The sequence below is a fragment of the Prionailurus bengalensis genome, chromosome C1, assembly GCF_016509475.1.
Source record: "Prionailurus bengalensis isolate Pbe53 chromosome C1, Fcat_Pben_1.1_paternal_pri, whole genome shotgun sequence".
Classification (NCBI taxonomy): domain Eukaryota; kingdom Metazoa; phylum Chordata; class Mammalia; order Carnivora; family Felidae; genus Prionailurus; species Prionailurus bengalensis.
Genome location: NC_057345.1, coordinates 35,345,409 through 35,367,020, shown reverse-complemented (window position 1 = coordinate 35,367,020; position 21,612 = coordinate 35,345,409). Strand labels below are relative to the sequence as shown.

Here is a 21,612-nt window from a genome sequence, read left to right as displayed (position 1 = left end):
AGTTTCTGGTAGAACTCTGTGAAAACTAACAGTGCAGGTATAAGCTGGGGGTGGGGGGAGGGGGGCGTGTCAAGTAGGATGATAAAAGATATTGTTGAAAATTGGGATTAGAATTTATTCCCTATGGGGTGCCTGGGTGGCTCAGTCAGTTGAGCATACAACTTCAGCTCTGGTCATGATCTCACAGTCCGTGAGTTCAAGCCCTGCGTGAGGCCTTGTGCTGACAGCTCGGAGCCTGGAGCCTGCTTCGGATTCTGTGTCTCCCTCTCTCTCTGCCCCTCCCCCACTCATGCTCTGTCTCTCTCACTCAAAAATGAATAAATGTTAAAAATTAAAAAAAAAGGGGGCGCCTGGGTGGCTCAGTCGGTTGAGCATCCGACTTCAGCTCAGGTCACGATCTCGCAGTCCGTGAGTTCGAGCCCCGCGTCGGGCTCTGGGCTGATGGCTCGGAGCCTGGAGCCTGCTTCCGATTCTGTGTCTCCCTCTCTCTCTGCCCCTCCCCCGTTCATGCTCTGTCTCTCTCTGTCTCAAAAATAAATAAACGTAAAAAAAGAAAAAAATTAAAAAAAAAAAAAAAGAATTTAGTCTCTAAAGAAAACTTGGCTCAGGAATCTTCAGGACCCACACTATATAATGTGTATAGTCCCAGCCCCAGGCCTCAAGCTGGCTTCACCCTGGATTGGTTGTAGATCCAGGAGAATCCAAGCCAGAGAGTTTATGAGAAATCATACCTAGTCCCATGTTTACCCAGGGCAGTCCTCAGTAAACTCAGCCCCCACTTAGAATCAGAGCTATTAGAAACCTTCCTTAATTTGACTTTTAGTTCTCATTCTTCAGTTCTATGACTAGATTCTGTCAAGGTAGTCTGAAAGCAGGTCCATGGATAGCCTGAGACTTGGGAAGTGTCCTATGAAGTACCAACAGGAGCTGTGCAGTAGACAGGTCTGAACAGCCTTGGTTGAAGTATAATAGAAGGAGATCCCAGGGACAGGGGCTGAGGTATTAGCCTTCACATTGCCAGTGTAGCCAGTCCTGGCAAGGTGTCCTTCAGCCACTGTGGCCACCACACATAGTGCTCTGACCAGCATTCTGCTCATGCCGGAGAATGACAGATAGGCACACTACTTGCACATTCCTAACAGGTCCAGAGTTAAAATTCATATTTGTAGCCTTCTCAGTTTTCTCATATTGAAGAGAGAATAGTGTGAACACCTTCAAAATTTTATTTTGGCTGGTGAAGGCCATAGATGCCTTCTCAGGAACTGTCCTGATTATGGAATTGTCTAATATTAACTCTCTCTTTATGCATGGCCACACTGGTCTAGGAGGGGAGCAGGAACCTGGGATGACTATGGTCAGGACTCAGAATCCTCCTTGCTCTCAGTAGGCCTCTCCTAAGTGCTTCTTGAAGGCTTGTCTTAGCACCTCCCAGTTGAGGGACATGGCATTACTTTTAAGGAGGAGATTCTCAGCTAGGAAACTAAGGATAAGACCATCTGAAATTTGCTGCATAAACAATCCTTGTCCTAGGGGAAATGAAGCAGCCTCCTGCTCTGCCTCACCCAAACAGGAAAGCTGTGGCTAAAAACTCCCTACATCTCTAACTGGGTGTTGAGTTCTACCTAAGGTGTTCTCAGGTATTTTCTGGTCTGTCTTTAGTAACCAAACCTCTTTCCTCAAGGTGCCCAAATTGCTATCAGTTCTCTGTCCAGAAGAATCACTGGTTCATTCATCAGCCCAGATTGTCAGCAAACACCTGGTAAGTGCTAGCTTGGGCAGGGCAGGTATGGGACAGTCTCTATGTGTGCTGAATGAAGTATGTCCTTGAGACGATGGATTGGGGTTCTCAAGCCCTGAAACTCATTAGTCCCAGGAAAATCCCAGCTGGGTTCTGGTTCTAAAATATCATCATCTAGCCCAGACATTCAAGACTACCTGGACAGGTGCTGACCTCAGCCATACAAATTCTGTAAGGAAGGTCCATTATGGGTCTCGGGACTCAGACACAAGAGCCTTCCATCTCTGTCCCTCTTCTTACACTGATTTGAGCACTCTCTTCAAGAGAACACATTTATATACACAAATGCCTGTGTGTAAGTTTGAGTTGATCTCAGAGGTATTATGTCACCTTGTGGCCCTAAGAAATACTTACCCCTTGGCTGAGGTGTCTCTGGGGAAAGATTGCATTAGACCCCAACTCAAAGGATCTGAGGAGTTGATTTGCAGTTGGTTGAGATGGATGGACAAGGTTTTATATTTGCCTTTTGCAGGTTGGAGTTGACAGCCTCATTGGGCCAGATACGCAAGTTGGAGAGAAGTCATCCATTAAGCACTCAGTCATTGGTTCATCCTGTGTCCTAAGAGATAGAGTGACTATCACCAATTGCCTTCTCATGAACTCAGTCACTGTGGAGGAAGGGTATGTTTCCACTTGTGCCCACTTAAGGCAAAAGGCTCCTGGTATCCCTGGGAGGTTTTGGGGGCCAGTGCAGCCTAAAAAAGGGCTCAGCTTGAGGAAGGGAAGAAAAGGGAAAAGGCGAAGGAAAGAATAGTGCCTAGGCCCTTTGAGTCATTGGTTTTGGCTCAATAAAGACATGGTCTCTGAAGACATTTCTGGCGACTTTTTCATACTTATTCCAATTGTGGTCCTGAGAGAGGCTGCCTTCCCTTGCTTTGATGTGCTACTTGATGGGATGGCCACAGTAGTGAGCCTCTGGCAGTACTAGAATGACACTGTACCAATGTGTAATAGTCATCATCCCTTATCTCAGTGTCTCAGAGCAGCCCTGAAGAAGGCCGGGGACTAGGAGGAGTGGACATTTAAGCCTTGCACCATTTTTAAAAGAGAGCTTCTTTGTTACAAGTTATGGAGAATCTTCTCCCATTTTGAGACCCTTTAAAGTGTTCTAAAATCTTGGTTTACGAACAGCCTGAACTGCAGTAAGAAGACTTGAAATGATATATTTAGTAAGATTCTTCCTCTGTATGGTCCTCAGGTTTTTCCTGTATATAATGCAAACACAGGTGGTGGAAGAGAGGAGGGGTATTACCAAAGCAATGGCTTTCAGACTTTTTAGAAAGGGAATTTTTTGTTAAAATAAATCTTATGCAGGAGTACCTGGGTGGCTCAGTCGGTTAAGTGTCCAACTCTTGATTTTGGTCCAGGTCATGATCCCACGGTTGGTGAGATTGAACCCCATACTGGGCTCTGGGCTGACAGCAAGGAGTCTGCTTGGGATGCTCATTCTCTCTCTCTCTCTCTCTCTCTCTCTGCCCACCCCCACTCATGCACGCACTCTCAAAAAAGAAACATTTTAAATAAATAAGTATTATGCAGAAACTCAATATTTATAACTGATAAAATCACAGGTGTTTGTAATACAGTGGGGAAGGGGCACTTGTCCTTCCTAGGGGATGTGAAGCAGATGTATAAAGCAAATTTTGAAAACCACAAGACTGGATTAACCTGAAAGAGCTGATTCTAAAGCCTTGATTCTAGCTCTGACATCTGTTGATTTCTCTGTCCAGGAACTAATAGGAGAGAAGGATAAGGGAAGACCTCAATTTCAGTGAAAGCTGAAATACCTCTCATAGGTGCCAGTGAGAGGTTGGGGAAAGCATTTTGGAGAGAGAAGCTATGTAGGGACATAGCTAAAGGTTAAGCCTTTACTCTTTAGGAAGAGAGACTAATGGAAGTAATAGGATTGAGGGAGGAAGTACCATAATAAACCAGGAAAATTGGAGACCATAGGGATATTGGCCACTAAGATCTGTTCTCCCCCAAGCCCACTTCCCGACTTGACTCCCAAACCCTGGCAACCAGGCCTAACGCATCAGTCAGGAGTTTTGGAAGAATCTCCTCTGGAGATTCTGACTAGCCCCAAGAAGAAAAACTAAATTTATTTACATCAGAGATTTCTAACAGCCCAGTCAAATCACCCTGCAGTGAAAATTATGGATGACAAATTCCGTTCATGTGCTTAGAGCTTCCAGTCAGCTTTTTTACAATCCTCCCCTAAAGATGAAGAGATAACCAAAGATTACCAGAGATCTAAAGAAAGCCTATCATGAAAGATCCACAAATCAAACAGTTACAAAAAAGCAACTTAGAAGAAACAGAGATTGCAGGGAGAGAAAAATACTTTCAAACAACCTGTCATTTCAAAGAACAAAAAAAGAACTCTAAAAAATTAAAACTATGATAACAAAAGGAAAACCCCAATAAAAGAATTAGAAGATAAAATTGACATTTCCCAGAAAGTGGAGCAAAAAGATAAAAAGATAGAACATAGAAGAGAAACGATAAGGAAATGAGAGGACCAGTTCAGGATGTTTAACATCTGAATATGAATTCTCTAAAAAAAAAGAGAGACAGAGAGAGTTCAGACATCAGAGGAGGAAATTATTTAAGAAATAATATAGGAAAATGCCCACAGAGAGGTAAATTTACAGAATGAAAAGGCCTACCAAGTGCCCAGCACAATGGGTAAAAATCTACGTCGTTTTCAGTTTTCAAAACACTGGAGGGGCGCCTGGGTGGCGCAGTCGGTTAAGCGTCCGACTTCAGCCAGGTCACGATCTCGCGGTCCGTGAGTTCGAGCCCCGCGTCAGGCTCTGGGCTGATAGCTCGGAGCCTGGAGCCTGTTTCCGATTCTGTGTCTCCCTCTCTCTCTGCCCCTCCCCCGTTCATGCTCTGTCTCTCTCTGTCCCAAAAATAAATTTAAAAAAACGTTGAAAAAAAAACATTTTAAAAAAAAAAAAAAACACTGGAGACAAAGCATGCTATAAAGTTACAAAGAGAAAGTAATAGGTGCTATATAACCAATCAGGAACCAGAATGGCTTTGGACTTATCAGTAGCAACATTGGAAACTAGAAGAAAATAGAACAATGCCTTCAAAATTCTGAAGGAAAACTAATTTCAACCTAGAATTCTACACCCAAACAAAATGTTAAATGTGATTTTTCTTTTTTTTCTAGAAAAAATTTTTAATGTTTATTTATTTTTGAGAGAGAGAGAGTGAGTGGGGAGGGATAGAGAGGGTGACAGAGGATCCCAAGAAGGCTGTGCTGACAGCAGAGGGCCCAGTGCGCTGCTTGAATTCACGAACCGTGAGATCATGACCTGCGCCGAAGTCAGACCCTTAACTGACTGAGCCACTCCGGTGCCCCAAGTGTGTTTTTTCTAGATGTGTTCCACCAAATGAAGAATAAACCAAAGATACAAGATACAAAAGATACAACTCTGAAAAAGCAAAAAGAATACATAGCATGATACTGAAGGCAGATCCAAAAATGACAACTATGCATGAAGCATAAAGGGAGCAGTTAGCCCAGAGTGGAATCCACAAAAAACTTAGGAAGATGAAAATGATAAAATACCAAATACATATAAACATCTTGAAAGATTTAGACAACTGGCTAAAAGTTTGGGTTGAATTAGTAATAGCATAGAATACTATCTAACAAAAACAAAACAGTTATGAACTCTGTTTAAAAAGTTGTAGGGGGTGGCCACCTGGGTGGCTCAGTCAGTGAAGCATCAGACTTGGTTTCAGCTCAGGTCATGATCTCATGGTTTGTGAGTTCAAGCCCTACATCAGCTCTGTGCTGACAGTGCAGAGCCTGCTTGAGATTCTCTCTCTCCCTCTCTCTCTGTCCCTCCGCCACTCACATTGTGTCTGTCTCTCTCAAAAATAAATAAATAAACTTTAAAAAAAAACGTTGTACCTGAGGGACACCTGGGTGGCTCAGTCACTCAGTCAGTTAAGCATCCAGCTCTTGATTTCAGCTCAAGTCATGATCTTGAGTTCAAGCCCCATGTTGGGCTCCATGCTGACAGCACAGAGCCTGCTTGGGATTTTCTCTCTCTCTCTCTCTCTCTCTCTCTCTGCCCCTCCCCCATTTGTGCACTCTCTCAAAATAAATACATAAACTTTAAAATAAATAAATAAAAATTTGCACATGAAAGGAAATGGCATCACAGTTCACTATGTACACAATATGAAATACAATTTATGTAATCGTAATAAACAACTATTGACCAAAATCATGCTGTAACAATATAGAAAGGATGAGGGATAGGAAGGAAAAGAGGGAAGAGGGAGAGAAAGGAAAGCTAAATCCTCATCTTCCATTGTGGGAAATCTATCGATAATGACTAAAACTAAAAACTGAAGAAGTAGTAATATGCATGTTATTATGTATACACGGGGAGGTAAATGGCTGAACTACTCAAGGGGGTACCTGGATGGTTCAGTTGGTTAAAAGTCCGACCTGATTTCAGCTCAGGTCATGATCTCAGAGTTGAAAAATTGAGTCCCATGTCGGACTGTGCTGGCTATGGAGCCTGCTTGAGATTCTCTCCCTCTACTGCTCATCCACTCCCTCTTTCTCTCTTTAAAATACAAACAAACAAACAAACAAAAAACTGAAATAACTCAGCAAAAAGACCAAAAGTTGTCTCCAGGAAAAAGGAAATGAGTAGGGGGAACAGAAGCCTGCTGTTTTTCATAGTAAAACCTTCAGAAAGATTTGTTATAAGATATATACATACATATATAAATTTAATTGCCAAAAAAAAAAAGGTCAGAATTTTGTGGTACACTGCTACCAGTGGTGTACTGATAAGTTGTTAACAACTAGCTTTCCAAAGGAAAAAAATAAGTGATCTGATTTGTAACATTTGCCAATTTCCATACTGTACATTCTCCCACTATGGCCAATGATATCAGCAAACACTTGAGTTGGGAAGAGATACCAACAATCAGCTCTCCCAAGCAGAACAGGCTGCCTCCAGCACACCACTGAGAGTAGAAACCTGTCTCAAATATTTTACTCATCAAAGAAAAGACCCACTGGATACTGAAGACTGTGCATGAGTGCTGTGGTAGAAATCTGTATAGTCACAAAGGAGAAGAGGGTCAGGAAAGAATTAAGGAAATGACCCATGAGCTGAAAAATGAGTAGAGCTACCCAAGGTAGAGAAAGGAATGTTCTAGATACATCAAGAGTGTTAAGTGTGAGAGGTGCCTGGGTGGCTCAGTCAGTTAAGCATCTGACTCTTAGTTTTGGCTCAGGTCATTGTCCACGGTTTGTGAGTTCGAGCCCCACATCAGGCTCTGCACTGAAGTACAGAGCCTGCTTGGGATTCTCTCTCCCCTCTCTGTTTGCACTTACCCCACTCGCACATTCTAAGTAAATAAATAAACTTATAAAAATATATTGTTTTAAAGGAGTGTGAAGTGTGAGAGAGCATGAGCATATCTTATTCCAGAAACATCTCTTCATTTTGATCTTAGCTTGAATTTCATCACTTAAGAAGAGGCTTCACTGACTGACTTACCCTATCAGAAGTAACCTGTCCCAGTACTCTCCATTACGTCAACCTGTTTTATTTCCTTCATAGCATTTTTACTATCTGGACTTCTCTTATTTACCTGTCTCTCACAAGTAAATATTAATTTGAGAATGTAAGTACCTTATCTTTCTGTTTCACTATTATATCTTGAAGCAGAAAGCCTGCAGGAACTCAGTAAATACTTGTTATATGGAAGAATGGTAAACAATTCATAATAACCGAAATAACAGAATTCAAAAGAGGAATGGATAGAGAAGAGACAAGGCTATACAGATGGCCAAAGGCCAAATCATGGACTATCCCCTAAGAAGTTTAATAGGTAACAGTAATAATTTAAGAGTTTAAAGGAAAGGAATAACAATTAAATCTACATTTTATGAAGATGATTTTGGCTGCGTTATGGAGAGTGATGTGAAGAAGATAAACATGGAGGGAGGAAGACTACTGAAAGAATCCTGGTAAAATAGAAGAGGCCCTAAACTAAAGCAGTAGCAGTAGTGATAGGGAGGAGAAATAGTATGATGATTACAAACTATAAAGCATGATGACTGCCTGGATATATAAGGTAAAATAGATATTAGGGAAAACTTCAGATTTCTTGCTTGAACAATAAGATTTTTGGTGTGCTATTCACTAAGATAGAAATCAGCAGAGGATTTGCAGAGTGGGAGGCAGGGAAAAGGTAAGTTCCATTTGGGATAAGTTGAGTTAATGGCAAGCGGCCTTGACATGCAGGGACTTGATGTGCAGGACTGGAGTGCAGGAAAGAAGCCTGTGCTTGAAGTACAGATTTGGGAGTGGTTGGCATAGAAGGGGTAACTGAAGCTGTGGGAGTAGAAGAGACATTCAGAGAGATTATGTGACCTTAAAAGAAAAGAAACCAAGGGGCACCTGGGTGGCTCAGTCGGCTAAGTGTCCAACTCTTGATATCGGCTCAGGTCATGGTCTCACAGTTAGTGAGTTCAAGCCCCGTGCACTCCACACTGACACCCCAGAGCCTGCTTGGAATTCTCTCTCCCTCTCTCTCTGCCCTTACCCCACTTATGGGCACTCACTCTCTCTTTCTCTCAAAATAAATAAATAAACTTAAACAAAATTTTTAAAGAAAAGAAACCAAGATAAAACCTTGGAGAACATCAGCAATTTTGGACGTAAGAAAAAGAATCTAAAGAGACTGATAAGGAATGGGCAAGGAAGGGATTCAAAGGGTAAGAGAGACGACAGTTGAGGGACACCTGGGTGGCTCAGTTGGTTAAGCGTCCGACTTTGGCTCAGGTCATGATCTCACAGTTCATGGGTTTGAGCCCCATGTCAGGCTCTGTGCTGACAGCTCAGCGCTTCAGATTCCGTGTCTCCCTCTCTCTCTGCCCCTTCCCTGCTTGCACTCGCTTACTCTCTCTGTCTCAAAAATAAACATTACGAGAGAGAGAGAGAGAGAGAGGACAGTTGGTAGGTGAAGCCCAGGTTTCTAGGTGGGGAAACAGGGTAGATGATGGTGTGCTCACTGAGATGAGGAAAGGTGAAGGAGGTAAAGATTTGTGGGGAGAAAAGGCCTGTGTAGGGCATATGAAATTGTAAGTACCTACAGGACATCCAGTTATGTGGAGGTATCTAGTAGCCAGTTTGTAACTATAGGTTTTTTTTAAGTTTATTTATTTATTTTGAGAGAGAGAGCGAGCAGAGGAGGGGCAGAGAGAGAGGGACAGAGAGAATCCTCGCTGGAGCGTGGAGCCTGATGCAGGGCTCAAACTCACAAACCACGAGATTATGACCTGACCTGATACCAAGTCGGACCACTTAACTGACTGAGCCACCCAGACGCCCCATGACTAGAGGTCAGAAGAAGAGGTCAGACCCAGAGACCTTTTCCTGAATCATTGTGGTGTTCTCTTATTTTTCTGTCTGTATTTGTCTTATTCTTCCAAATCTGCCTTTCTGTCATTCCTTCTATGGATTTAGAAATTGAACTTTGGAGTCAGACTGCCAGACTGAATCCTGGGTCTGTTACTTACTAGTCCCTTAGGGAATTGGCTTTATGTCTTTGTGCCTGATTTTTTTACTGTCAAATGAGGTAAAAACTGAACTACCTCAGGGCGCTGGGTGGCTCAGTCGGTTAAGCGTCCGACTTTGGCTCAGGTCATGGTCTCACAGTTCGTGAGTTCAAGCCCCACATTGGGCTCTGTGTTGACAGCTCAGAGCCTGGAGCTTGTGTGTGGATTCTGTGTCTCCCTCTCTCTCTCTGCCCCTCCCCCACTCATGCTCTGTCTGTCTCTCAAAAAATAAATAAACATTAAAAAATAATAATAAAAAAACTAAACTACCCCATAGATTTATTGGGAGTACTAAGTTAATAGACATAAAGCACTTAGAATAGAACTTGGACATAGAGTGTTAGCTCTCATTTGTTTATCGTCATCGACATCATCATTACTGTATCTCATTTCAGAGGTGGCATGTTGCCAGTGTTGTCTTCCTTTTTTTTTTAATGTTTATTTATTTTTGAGAGAGAGACAGAGTGAAACTGGGGACAGAGAGAGAGGGAGACACAGAATCTGAAGTGGGCTCCAGGCTCTGAGCTGTCAGCACAGAGCCTGATGTGGGGCTCGAACTCAGGAGCAGTGAGATCATGACCTGAGCCAAAGTCGGACGCTCAACTGACTGAGCCACTGAGGCACCTCCCCGCCAGTGTTGTCTTCCTAAAGGAGATCTCTGATCATGTCCCTGTTCTGTTCAAAAACTGTTTTTGAGGGGCGCCTGGGTGGCTCAGTTGGTTAAGCGCCAGACTCTTGATTTTGGCCCAAGTCCTGATCCCAGGGTCATGGGATCAGGCCCCATGTCAGGCTCTGCACTGGGCATGGAGCTTGTTTAAGATTCTCTCTGCTTCTACCCCACTCACACGCACACTTTCACACACTCTCTCTCAAATAAATAACAATTTAAAAAAACTTTTTTTGAAGACTCCCCATTACCTTTAGAATAAAGTTTGAATTTCCAGGTTTTTCATGATCTAGCTCCAACACTGAGTCCTGGAATGTTAGTGACATAGGGCCTTAGAAGTCACCCTGCTCAACTCCTGCATTTTTATAGATGGGCAAATTGTGGAATTCTAGATTTTCTTCTCATTGCACTCCTGCTACTCCATGTCTCATTCCAGATTCATGCATGAAACTGACAGGCATCACCATTCTCTCAAAAACGAGAACCACACTTGCCTTTATCCATTTGATCACCTAATTCCAGAGTAGCTCATGAGGCTTTGTAACTTCCACTCTGTCTCATCATGCCTCAGACCTTCCAGGGAAGACAGTGCCATAACTTTCCCATTTGCTCTAATTAGCACCCTCTCCCTCCCCTCCAGTGGGTGGGCAGACAAAGGAGCAGCTCTCTGGCACCTCTTTAAAGTCCAGTGTTGGTGTCCTGAATTGACATTAAGAGACTTGGTGAGGGAACCAAGGTTCCCTAAGAAACTCCAACTTGCATATATGAGAAAAATTCATAGAAAATACCTAGCATAATATCCTAGAGTCAGTTGCTATTTTGGAGGAGGTATCATCTTGAATGGCCTTACAAGCTAGGGAAACAATAAAGGTTTAGATGGTGGTGGCTGCTATTTTTTTTTTTTCAACTAAAAAAGTTGAGGCAGCCCACATGAAGCTAATGACTAGGGAGACCATTAGAGATTACCCAATCTGGTAAATTAGCTCCTGGTGATAAAATCAGACATCCTGCATCCCATATGAACCTTTTCCCGTTATTTTCAGGTCATTTAGTTTTAATTAGTTATAGTAAATTTGGGAAAAGTAACTAAATTGCAGTTGCGTGAGACTGTTACCCTGCTGCTGTTACATCTGGACTGAGTGGCAAAGTAGGAGCATGAACTCGTCCAGAAGGCAGTTTCTGATATTCCTAGCTTGCTTGTCTCTGCCAGCAGTTGTGAGTTGCTGAGGCTTTCTGGACAGTGGCTTAGACGTCTGCCCAAGGTCCTCAAAGCTTGAGAGATGCTAATAGGACCACCTTGGCGAAGGTGTAGGTGAGACTATGCAGAGAAGGCTCCTGTCTTTCTCATTTTCAGTTTCTGGTAGAAATTCCAAGTTCTATGACAGCTGATGCCCAGCAACCCAAATTCGATAGTTAAAACTTCATTGTCCAGGCTTTGGTGTCAGTTCTGTGTTCTGTGTCTTGGCTCTCTGGTCCTGAGCAACATCTCCTGCATTTCCTCCTAGTCCAAGGTGAATGACCCAAGCAACAGTGTAAGGTAGTTCCTGCACATGCAGGCAGGCCAGGGAGCCAAATTTTCACCTAGGTTTTCCATGCTTTCTGCAAGCAGCAAGTGCAGCCCTCAGAGCCAAACAATATATTATTGCTTCTCATTGTTACCCTGAGTGTCTTCTTCACCTGTACTCACTGACTACCCTGCTCACTGGGTCCCTTTTTCTTTCCCTTTTCTTTTTTTTCTTTATTCCTGACATTCACTCTGCCTGAATTGCCTCTCTCTGAAGATCTTTACCTGTAGGAAATCCTCCTATTCATCTTTCAAGGTCCAATACATTTTCCACCTCCTCCATGCAGCCTTGAATTGTTCTAGCCAGAAATTGTTTCCTCCGCTTCCGTGTTCCCTGTGCACCCATACACTTCATTTATGTTCGTGTGCTGTTTAGTGCACCTTTCTTTTTTCCTCAACTAGACTGTAAATTCATTGAACACAGAAGTAGTTCTCATATACCTTTGTATCTCTTAATTTCTAATACTGTACTTTATATACCTTGTAAGTATTTACTGAATGAAAAATAGAAGTCCCTGATTTAACCTCCCCTACTATATAATTGGCTGAGTATATGTCCAGAGAGCCATGTCTACTTCTAGAAAAAATAATGGAGTACTTCACTCCTTGAAATTCAACAAAATAAAAATAAACAAAACCAGAAAAAGAAGCTTCATCCATAATAAAACTAGATAACACCACATACCTGTACACAGACTAAAGACTATCTGCCAGACACAATGGAATGTAGATCAGATCCAAAGAAAAGACCAAAATTCAACCAGCATAACAAATAGGGGCATGGGCAAACCAGAGGGAAATTGGCAAACACATCTTTTCCAAAATCTCAGGGCACATAGGAGGGAGAAAATCAAGCTGGCCTTGGACTTTTCTGTGACCACATTTAAGACAACATTTAAGTAAGACAACATTTAAGTAAGACAACATTTAGGAAATTTGGAGGGAAACGATTATGACCTAAGAATCCTAGAGTTAGTCAAATTATGGTTGAAATATAAAATCATCAGAAGTACTCCAGGCCTCTGGAGATGTGTCACCCATGAACCCTCTGGAAAACTCTACTTGAAGAAATAATACAGCCAGGTAAGAAATGAAACAAAATATTAACAAATGGGTAGGAGAGTGTAAAAGTGAACTCCCTTAAACATAAAATTAAGTCTGCAGTAATTAGGGTTGCAAAAGGACCGTGACTGTTAGAAGAATTTTTTCCATGTTTCTTCAGTAACAGTCTTGAAAATACCAACTTACGAAACTTTGGGAAGATCCCCTGGACTTAAAGGGGCTCCTTAGGACTTTTGATTCACTCTTTGCCTTTGGACTAAACCCATATTCTTAGATCTTCTTAGATGGAGAATACTACAGCTTAATTCTTTGAGGTTGTTACTTTGTTAACCGTGATTCCCCCCAAACCCTTCTTTTTCTTAGCCTCTGTTTAGGGAATATAAGGACTTAGATTTCTTAGGAGGGAGACATTTCTCACCACTAAACCTTTATATAGTAAAGCGACACACATAGAACTAAAGGGAGGAAATTTTCAGCTTGCTCTCTGGAGCCAATACAGTTTCATTTAGAGGACCAAAAGCAAGATTGAGCAGAGAAAGGAAGAAGGTGAGAGATTTCTTTAAGCATTATGTCTTAATACATGAATTAACCTGGATAAATCTCACAAATGTGATGTTGAAGGGGGAAAAAAGCAAGTTTGGCATTTATAAAAAATTTTAAAACATGAAAAAAATACTATATATTGTCTACTAATACAGACTTTTTTTCTGTGCCTGAAATAGTTCATTAAAAATAACACAGAGGTGCCTGGGTGACTCAGTCAATTAAGCGTCTGACTTTGGCTCAGGTCACAATCTCACGGTTCGTGGATTCGAGCCCCGAGTTAGACTCTGTGCTGACAGCTTGGAGCCTGGAGCCTGTTTCGGATTCTATGTCTCCCTCTCTCTCTACCCCTCCCCCACTCACACTCTGTCTCTCCCAAAAATAAACATTAATTTTTTTAAAAATACAAAAAATAATTATACAAGATTCTTCATCTAGACTCCTGGATGAGGGCCCCTTGGGCTAAGGTTAGGAGGCTCTTGCCTTTTGGGGAAATATGGGTGACTTAACCATAATCTTTGGACTAAAGTAGTGAACCTTTGGGTTTAGTCACATGCCTAGAAAAACTACATATATCTCCAGTTCCATACTCTTTTCTCACCCAAGGTTATGAGTAAGTTTAGAAAGCCTACCAGCTTATCTCCAGAGCTGAACCTTCCTGTCCTTAAAGTTACTGAAAAATTTCATGGCTTTTTACCAAATACTACCCAGTCACCAGCTGAGTCCGACAATGGAGTCACTTAATCACTGTGTAGGCTTGGGCACATTGCTATTATAACTTCTGTGAGCCTCAAGTTTCTCTGTAAAAATTAGAATAAACACCACTATCCCTGCAGGCTTGCTAAAAAGATTAAGTTACACAATGAACATAAAATGTTTTGTGTAATGACTGAGATATATTAGACAATAGAGTTATGTGTGTTCCCTTTCCTTCTGTAATAAAGTGAAGAAAGTTCTAACTAAAGCCAGAAGAGGAACTAGAATTTGGAGGCCTTCTTGCTTCCCAGACCAGGGCTTCTTCATTATGTCATATGCCACAACATGGTGTAGCACAGTGTACCTGGCCAAGCAGTGATCTACAGATCTTACAAAGACCTCTGTTTTTCTCATGGTCTCTTTTCCACTGAAGCATTAGCGTTTTCAGGGTAATTTCCCAAAGCCTGCAGTTTTGCTTAAAATTTAACCCCACCAAGTAGAAATGAGAACCAAAACTCCAGTAATATTAGCCATCTCTCAACAGCTTCTTAGAAAACACAACCAGGGGCTCCTGGATGGCCCAGTCAGTTGAACATCCAACTCTTGATTTCAGCCCAGGTTCATGAGTTCAAGCCCCACATGAGGCTCTGCACTAACAGCAGAGCCTGCTTGAGATTCTTTCTCCCTCTCTGCCTCTCTCAAAGTAAATACATTGTATTTTTAAAAAAAGATTCTTTCTGCCCCTCTCCCCCACTCATGTTCTCTCCCTCTCACTCTCTCTCAGTAGGTAGGTAGGTAACTGGTAGGCAGATAGAAAGAGGGAAGGAAGGAAGGAAGGAAGGAAGGAAGGAAGGAAGGAAGGAAGGAAGGAAGGAAGGAAATTAGACACAACCAGGTAGGCAGATAGAAAGAGGGAAGGAAGGAAGGAAGGAAGGAAATTAGACACAACCAGGTAGGCAGATAGAAAGAGGGAAGGAAGGAAGGAAGGAAGGAAGGAAGGAAGGAAGGAAGGAAGGAAGGAAATTAGACACAACCAGGGAGGCAGATAGAAAGAGGGAAGGAAGGAAGGAAGGAAGGAAGGAAGGAAGGAAGGAAGGAAGGAAGGAAGGAAAGAAATTAGACACAACCAGGTATTAGCACAGCAGAGTCTTCAGTACCAAGCTGAGACTTAAAACTAAGTTGCAAAAACTGTTGTTTCCATGTTGGGGCCAGTTCTTTTCTTCAGCTGTAGAGGAAGTCACCTCCACTCCACTTTATGCACCGAGCAGAAAAGGCAAAGCCTTTATTGTAGATTGGCAACATTTGATATAGTAGTATTAGTCCTTCCTCTCTGGCATGAGCACAATTCCAATAAAATCCTTAATCTTGGAATTTCTTTCTAGACAGGTGGAAAAGTCTGTCCGGACAAGCTATATTGGCTTGATATTTTTTTCCAGAGTACCTCAGCCTTGCTAATGGAAGTGACTTGTGACTGCAGCAGTGCTAATAGGAAACAGTTGAAGAAACAAATGGCAGAAAAGAACTTTACACTCACCAAGCATTTTGTCACGTGTTCATCTCAAATCATTCCATAGATCCACTGACCAAGAACTTCAGGAGAGCACCCAACTTCTTTATTTAATCATCCCACTTTTCCCATCACATCTGCAGACTCTACAGTGGTAGTTTATGTGTCTCAGAGGGAGTTAAACACAAATTAGATGAGAAAAGGTTCCTGAATACCTCAATCATACCTGTTAGACGTAAGGAGAACCCAGGCTATCCATTGCTGTGGAAATCTGACCTCAGTCAATCTAGCCTCTTCCTTCCAGGAATGGTTCCCACTTACATCCCAAATTCCAAAATAGCCATGTAGTAGTCTCTAATTATGGCTGCTTGAATTCCTCTTGGCTTTCTTGTCTGCTGACTATATTTACCCCTTGCCTAGCTCCAGAGCATGCCTTCTCAGGATCTTACACTTCTGAGCAGAAGGCATCCGCCTACTCCCATTTTAGAGAGAAAAAAAAAGACTTTTCAGTGGCAAACTAGTAGCCAATTGTAAGCCTGCTTTGTCCCAGCAGCCTGTGTTTCTGAAGCTTTCTATACTTCCTTACTATTCTTTTTGGGGGAATTTTCATCAAGAAGCAGGAGCCACCCTAACTGCTAACTGAACTGCTTTACCCAAAGCAGAAGGAAAGTAGGTTTTGGAAGGCCCCTTGATACATACCCACTGAGTGTATCCTGATTTTTTTTTTTTTTTTTTTTTTTTTTAGTGTATTCTGAATTTGAGCCAAAAAAACAAACTAATACTGTCTGCCCATCTTTAGCCCATACCACAGAGGTGCTGTGGCTTTGGCCTTTTGCTGCTTTCTGACAGGCTTTAACCTTCCAAAAAATAGAGATAAAGAAGACTCTGGAATTCCATAAACTGCTAGAATTCCTTTTTTGCATTTTACTAAAGTTTTGGCATTTGGCAAGAATTTTTTTTAATGGCCTGTGCATTAATAGTTTCAGTCCTTGGAATGTCCTCCTCCCTAGCCCCAATGCTTCTTGGGTTGCATGAGGATTTTTCCTTAGTTAGTGTTTTGTTTTGTCTTGTTTTGTTTTGTTTAAATAGATGCCCATACCCTTCCTCCTCACCTTCCTTCTCCCCTCCAGTTGCCTACTTCTGACTCTCTAGGATACTGAATATTCAGTGCCCTGTTAGGGCAGAGCCCCTCCTTCCACAGAGACATTTGGCTCAGAAAAACAACTTGGCAGTTCGAAGCTTCCTCCAGTCTTTGCTCCCCTTAATGTTTTTGTATAGCGTTATGATTAAATGTATGGCTTCTGGAGTCAGGCAGATCTAGATTTGAATCTGCTACTTGGCAATTACGTGGTTTTGGGTAAATGGTTTAACTTCTCTAAATCTGTTACCTCATCTGAAAAATGTAGTTGTTATTTTTACTGCATCAGAGGTAAAAATGATACTCCCAGGATCATCTAGGAAGCTTTTTTTTTTCTAATTAAATACATAAAGCCTGTATCCCAGACCTACCAAAAAGATTGACGGAGGCCAGGATGATGAGGGTGTTTTTGTTTGTTATTTTTTATGCTGCCCAGGTGATTAAATGACTAGATCTGTAAGTCACTCCTATAATGTACATAGAGTATTTAACACAGCAGCTAGCATAGAGTAGGTATGCAACACATGCTAGTGAAGATTTTCAAAAGGACCTCTACTCCCACCCACTAGTCTTTAGGAGCCAGAAAGATGCTCTTTAAATACACTCAAATGCTACGAGCCAGAGGTACTACTCTTGAGAGTGGCTTTAAGATCTGGAGTAGTCTTTGATATGGCATGGAGCTAGTTTAAAAAAACGTTGGTTTTTTTTGTTTTTTGGGTTCTTTTAAATGAGTATGGTTTTGATTAATCAGAGTCTGTAGTGAGAGCTGTGGGATACCTATTGTTTCCATAGCTGATCTCCTAGGAAGATTCATAGGATTTAAGCCTTAGATGAAATTTGGAATATATTCCCAGATGAGAAGCAAGAGTGATGGATCAGCCCAGGGACTAGTGCCAGCTTCCACTCCCCAGAACAAATAAGGAGAGATCCGATAAAATTTAGACCTCCAGATGTGGCATGTCTAAAGAAGTCACAGTGTCTTCTGTTTTCAAGCCCTAGTGGGGGAGATCATTACAAGCATATCTGAACTCTGGACTTTGCTAAAGCCAGGTCCTCCTTGGTCCAGCTGAGCATTCTCTCTTCTATTGACAACTTGAGGCATGTAGCCATTAACTGAACAAACCGGCCATTCCTAGCCTATGAATGAGCCAGAACCCCCAACCCACAAGGGTAAGGATGGTGATGAGAGCCATGGGCACTCTTTAACTTGGCTGCTCTGTTACAGAAGCAGCATCCAGGGGAGCATCATCTGCAACAATGCTGTGATCGAGAAGGGAACGGACATCAAGAACTGCCTAATTGGAAGTGGCCAGAGGATTGAAGCCAAAGGTAAACCAAATTACAATCATAGATGCCATTTTTTACCTAGTGCTTAGTGCTGGTGACAATAAGGGAACAAGCACATGCATACTCTGCAGGTGAGAACATGAATCAATAAAGCCATCTTTGGAGAGGAATTGACATTGTCGTCAAACGTTTTAACTTTGATTTAACAGTTCCCTTTTTAGGAATTTATCTTACCAATAAGCTCATAAATGTATGCAGCCTTACTATCAAAAATTTTCAAACATACCAAAAAGATCTAATGGCCCAGATTAGCACCAATACTTTATGATGGCTCTTGAGGGACACCTGGATGATGCAGTCAGTTAAGCATCCAACTCTTGGTTTCAGCTCAGGTCATGATCTCATGGTTCGTGGATTCATGCCCCACATGGGGCTGTATGCTGACAGTGTGGAGCCTGCTTGGGATTCTGTCTCCCTCTCTCTCTGCCCCTCCCCCACTTGTGCATGCTCGCTCGCTCTCTCTCAAAATAAACCTTAAAATAATAAACTTTTAAAAAAGTTAAAAAAAAAAAATACTGGTATTTTTAGTTCAATTAATGGCAGACACATTCTACCCAGTGTCTCATCAGAGAAACTTCAAGCAGGAGTATTAGTCAACAGCAGCACCACAGCTATTGGTATTTTCTTCTGTGATCGTATGCACGGTGTGAGGGCTGGCATACAAACTTAAGTTCCAACACTGGCAGCATGGATGGCATTGCCCTACTGGAAAGCCATTGGCTAACAGCTAGCTGTTGTGTATAGCTTTGAAATGTTCTCACATACACTATCTTATTGGATTCTCATAAAAACCCTGTGAGGTAGGGATTCATTATTGACCCATTTGGTGAAATGGAAACTGAGACTTAGAAAAGTTGAAGTGTAGGGCACTCAGTTAGTTAAATATCTGACTCTTGATTTTGGCTCAGGTCATAATCTCACAGTTCATGGGATTGAGCCCTGCACCAGGCTCTGCACTGACAGTGCGAAGTCTGCTTGGGATTCTCTCTCCCACTCTCTGCCCCTCCTCCATTCATGCAAGTGCTCTCTTTCTCTCTCAAAATAAATAAATAAACATTAAAAAAAAAAGAGAGAGAGAAAGAAAAGTTGAAATTAACCCAAGGTATGTTGCTAGTAAGTGACAAAACTGGTTCTTCAACCTAAATTATTGCCAGATAGCCTCCAAAAAGACCAGAGAAAGAAGCCACTCCTGGCTTACCCAGCAGAATTTGATCAGTGATACACCTTTTCTCCCTTTAGTCCTTTTTCCATATTGGAAAAATACATTTGGCCTCCATATCCCAGCTCTTTCTGATCTTCAGGAGCCCCAGATCTTGATTTTTTCTCCTGCTCAACATACCAGCTCACTCAGGCCTACCCTTAGGTTACAGAGAAACTTCTTTCTTGAGCAGATGGAGCCTGGTAATTTCTTTAAAATAGGATTCAGGGGAGCCTGGGTGGCTCAGTCGGTTAAGCCTCTGACTCTTAGTTTTGGCTCAGGTCATGATCTCTTGGTTTCAGGAGTTCGAGCTCGTGCGCTGGCAGCACGGAGCCTGCTTGGGATTCTCTCTCCCTCTGTCTCTCTGCCTCTCCCCCACTCGCAGTGTCTCTCTCTCTCAAATAAATTCATTAATTAAAAAAAAATAATAATAAGATAAATAAAATAAAACAAGATTCAGAACACCCAGCCTTTTCTCTAACTCCATGGGAAGCCCTTGGAAATGGTCCCCAGAGTTTCAAAAGCAGCTTGTCTGTGGAGCTGCTTTTTTATCCTGTCCTCTCCCTGTCACCTCATTGCATTTCTCTGTGTGCTTTGTTCTGTTCTCTTTGGATTTGTAGCCCTGAACAATGTTTCTTCCACCTCCTTCCTGCTTCTTTGTCTTTGTAAATTCTCCCCTGCTCAGCAAAAAGTAGAAGCATCCTCCAGTACTTTCTTCTTTCAGCCCCTCCTGGAGCCAGGAATTGCTTCCTTCTGTGGTTTTTAAGAGTTTAGATTCCATAGGCATATTTGAATGTATGAACTCCATTTGCCACCACCCTAGAGGATCCCTCCCTTCTTGTGTGCTGGAACCTGGAACCTCACAGTTTCTGCTGCTTCTCCTCCCCGTTTCCAACAAAGTAATGGGGCTCCTTTCTTTTACTCTGCAAGGACCCTTTCCATTCTGTGTTCGTAATGTATACATGACAACTGAATGCCAGATACTTAGGCTTTGAGTCATTGCATCTCCCATCAGGGAGCACAAGGCTGGGCTAGCCAAACTCCTAAGATGTCATGGGCTTTAGTGTCCCATGGACTTTTTGGCTCCAACACTGTGTGTTCCCATTTTAGCAAGGAAGCCCCTTAATGGTTGAAAGAGAGGTGGCCAGGGAAATCATCTGGACTCTAAAATGCAGAACCTCAACAACACTTCCCGCTCTGTTTTCTATGCTGGATGGACTGATGTATCCAGCACAATAGTCCGTGCCTTCCTGCCACAGGTACTCCTGGCCAGTCACCAATTCCCACTGTTACTTTTCTTTGCAGTTGAGCCATGTGGAGAAAGAAAATCCATAACCATTAGTGCAGCACTTGAGACCTGTTACTGTAGATGATGCAGACAAACATCAACAACTCAGGTCCTCAGCAACAAACAGCTCCGTAGATGGCAGAGTCCCTAAGTCAGTCTTCCTCACCTGGAGGGATTTTAGAATAAAATATTCATCCTCAGAAGTAATGCTATCCTCTCTCCAGATTTCGATTGTTTTCATACCACAGAGTCACTACATCTATAATAGTCTTATACCCCCAAAATGTGACTTTTACAAGCAGTATAGCCCTCTTCACTACCAGCAGAACAAGCCCTTTTCTAACAAAACTCTGGCTTTTCTTACCCCCACCCCAGCATACTCAGTTAATGAGATTATCTCTGGCAAAAATCCTGGCAGTCTACTTTGATCTCCTGCTCAAGCCAGTAGAAAAGCCACAGCCAACAAAGTCAAAACCTGGGAGACTCTAACTGGAGATTTCATCTGAGTCTCTTCTTATTGTCAGTGAGATAACTTGGATCTCTTCCCTGTGACCACAGTGATTTGTCCCCTAGCCATGAAAGTAAAACCTGATGGGTACATAGGTCAAGTCCTGGCTAGTGGGAATTCTTCCCAGCTTCCCAGCAGTGCAGCTTTTCATATTCAACTTGTCATTCCCTTCAGTCCCATTGGTTTCTCCTCAACTTGCCAGCCTTCCTTTGTACTCTCAGGGAAGGATCCTTAGGATCTTAGGATCTTTCCCAACCTGATTCCAGCCCAGAACTTTTCCAGTGTGTTTACTGAAGTCAGCTTCCAACCCTGGCCAAGCATAACTAGTACTGCTTGTTGCTTCCCTCCAGGTTTCCTCTGCCTTACTGAATCCCTGTGAAAATTCAGCTGCCCCCAAAATGCCAGATCTAGTCTCTCTTCCCTGAATCCCAGTGAGCAAGACTTCTCCCACCCCCCGGCCCTGAGCAGACCAGAGGGTAGAGCTGAAAGTAGGGAGAGCAGGTCAAAGAAAGCTCAGGTGTTTGTTTGGAGCCTGGCAGAGCAGAAGGTGTTGTCTGCCCCATCCAGGCACTTCATTTGCCCTTCTTGTGTCAATTATGCTCTCTGTGACAAAGAGGTTGGGGGCCTTGTCCTGTATATGCTCCTTGTCCTACATCTGTACTTTCACATAACCCCCAAAACATA

The 21,612-nt window shown here is 42.5% G+C and overlaps 1 protein-coding gene across 3 annotated transcripts in view; it reads left to right on the top strand.

The window, feature by feature from the left end:
- EIF2B3 (eukaryotic translation initiation factor 2B subunit gamma) overlaps positions 1 to 21,612 on the top strand; it is a 124,425-nt gene that overhangs the window by 99,555 nt on the left and 3,258 nt on the right. For all 3 annotated transcript variants that reach the window (XM_043574775.1, XM_043574774.1, XM_043574776.1), the window contains 3 exons: positions 1,682 to 1,759; positions 2,271 to 2,419; positions 17,813 to 17,916. In XM_043574775.1, coding sequence (XP_043430710.1) covers positions 1,682 to 1,759; positions 2,271 to 2,419; positions 17,813 to 17,916 — 331 coding nt within the window. The remainder of the gene's footprint in view (positions 1 to 1,681; positions 1,760 to 2,270; positions 2,420 to 17,812; positions 17,917 to 21,612) is intronic.